We start from the raw sequence: 2,134 nt of genomic DNA on the forward strand, positions 1-2,134 counted from the left end.
AAAAAAAAAAAAAAAAAAAAAAGAAAGAGTTCAGACACCTTGTATTTAAACAATGGGATTAGAGACTTTTCATGTCTTAATCATAGCTTTGGATTTATTGTTAATAATTTTATTCTTCTTGATGAAACTGCAGAATCTTCCCTGAACTGTATTTCTGTTCAAGTATGCAGCTGAGTGGATCTGTCTGGTCCTCTGTGTTCACAGAGCTGCACCAGAACCATCCAGTCGTGTTTCCCTGCATGCAAACATGCAGTGAGGCGGGGCATGGTGAGCCAAAGCTGCAGTCCCGTCCCTTGGGAGGGGTACAGAGGCATTCCTAGTTCACTTCCATCCACCAAAAGAAACTGTCTTTGGTTTTATGATCGTGTATTTTCTGTTATTGCTATTACTGTCTGATTATGACAGCATAGTTTTAGATACTTCCATATTCCTTGGAATCTCCTTATTGCTGTTTAATTTGTTTTTGTTTCTTATGTTAACAGACTTTATTTTATTTTTTTCCTTTTAGTGCCATTGATAATAGTAAATTCAATTACTATTGTATTGCTTTTATTATTTGGCTGAACATCGTTGGAAAATCAGAGACTCAGAAGAAGAGAAGCCCCAGAAGTTACAATTTCTGTTGTGATTGGAATAGTCATGTTTCAGCAGGCTCGTCTTGCAGTTCACCAAAAAAAAAAAAAAAAAAAAAGTTGACAATAAAACCAGAGTTTCTGTCTATCTGATTTGTTTTTTTAAATTGTTGTTGCACTTGTAGATGAGATGATCAAAAGCAGGAGCACTCCCAGATTGGAGTATACTTGTTTTAGCTAAAGTAGGTAAAGGCTAGGAAAGGGCACAGGATTGCTCCCCCCATGTCATCCCATACGGCTGCTGCCTCCATGTCATCCCATACGGCTGCTGCCTCCATGTCATCCCATATGGCTGCTACTTCCATGTCATCCCGTACGGTGCTCTCTTACAACTCAGGGATGGATTTAGATATGACCTGAGTGGAGTTAACTTCCTATAGCAACTTAAGTAACAATTACATCTAATTGACAAATTGGTATTTGGGTGATTTATTTTGAACTCTTTGGTTAACTCATTTTTGCTATAAAGAAATTTATATGTAACTGTATGGGGCAATACCCTGCTTTCTGAGAGAATTCTAATTCTGGAAACCAGTTGTTTGGGAACTGTGGTTTTAAGTTCTTTTCATGCCATTGTTTATTAGTTGATCTGAACAATGAGACCAGACTACATACATATTTTCCTTGGTAGGAAGTCTTGCCTGTTTTACAAGGATTTGTTTTATAAAATCAGTGTAACTGTTAGTTGGCAAAATCAGCCAACAAACCTGTATCAAAATGCCTGATCCAGTCACAAACTAACCTGTATCAAAATGCCTGATCCAGTCACAAACTAACCTGTATCAAAATGCCTGATCCAGTCACAAACTAACCTGTATCAAAATGCGTGATACAGTCACAAACTAACCTGTATCAAAATGCCTGATCCAGTCACAAACTAACCTGTATCAAAATGCCTGATCCAGTCACAAACTAACTGCTCACGTGACTGTTTATTGAGACGCAGTTGCCTCTCCCAGGTCATATTTCCATTTCTTGGTAGAGTGGCATGCTATAGGTATGATCTTAGTTTTTCATGCTGTCTGTCAGTAGATCATTAATGCTAGGGAGCCTCTGTTTGCTTGTCTGTCTTTTGTTAATGTCGTAGGCCAACTCTGTGGTAGTCAGTGCTCATCTCATAATACTGTTATTCAGTTTTAGGTAGGAAGATTTAAACTGTGCAAATATTGTATGAAATGTTTCAGTTACAATAATTTAAAGGGGTGAGATGGCATCTTTCTGTACAGAAAACTTTTATAAATAAAGTTGACTTTTCACCTTAAGCGTCTGATTTATGCCTTTGTATAGACCTGGTATTATGAATTTGTTGATCTGTTTTGTTCTTCACTGTAAAATTGCTGAGTAGAAATTTAATGAATGTTAATATTCATAATCTGTTTCTTCAGTGACATAATTGAATTGTTGGCATAAATCAAGAGGGTCTTTGAGTAACTTTTAAGTTACTTCTAACTAGGGCAGGTATTGTCTCAATTGGAAAGAGTGGATCTTTCATTTGGACTTAA

General features: G+C 36.9%; 1 protein-coding gene across 1 annotated transcript in view; it reads left to right on the top strand.

Annotated features, from left to right (window-relative positions):
• The window catches only part of Ier3ip1 (immediate early response 3 interacting protein 1), a 13,227-nt gene extending 11,333 nt beyond the window's left edge, over positions 1–1,894 (top strand). The window contains exon 3 of the mRNA XM_031366074.1: positions 509–1,894. Coding sequence (XP_031221934.1) covers positions 509–564 — 56 coding nt within the window. The 3' untranslated portion in view covers positions 565–1,894. The remainder of the gene's footprint in view (positions 1–508) is intronic.
• Positions 1,895–2,134: the final 240 nt, after the last annotated feature.

This window comes from Mastomys coucha, unplaced genomic scaffold (genome assembly GCF_008632895.1).
Source record: "Mastomys coucha isolate ucsf_1 unplaced genomic scaffold, UCSF_Mcou_1 pScaffold13, whole genome shotgun sequence".
In the NCBI taxonomy this organism is placed as follows: Eukaryota; Metazoa; Chordata; class Mammalia; order Rodentia; family Muridae; genus Mastomys; species Mastomys coucha.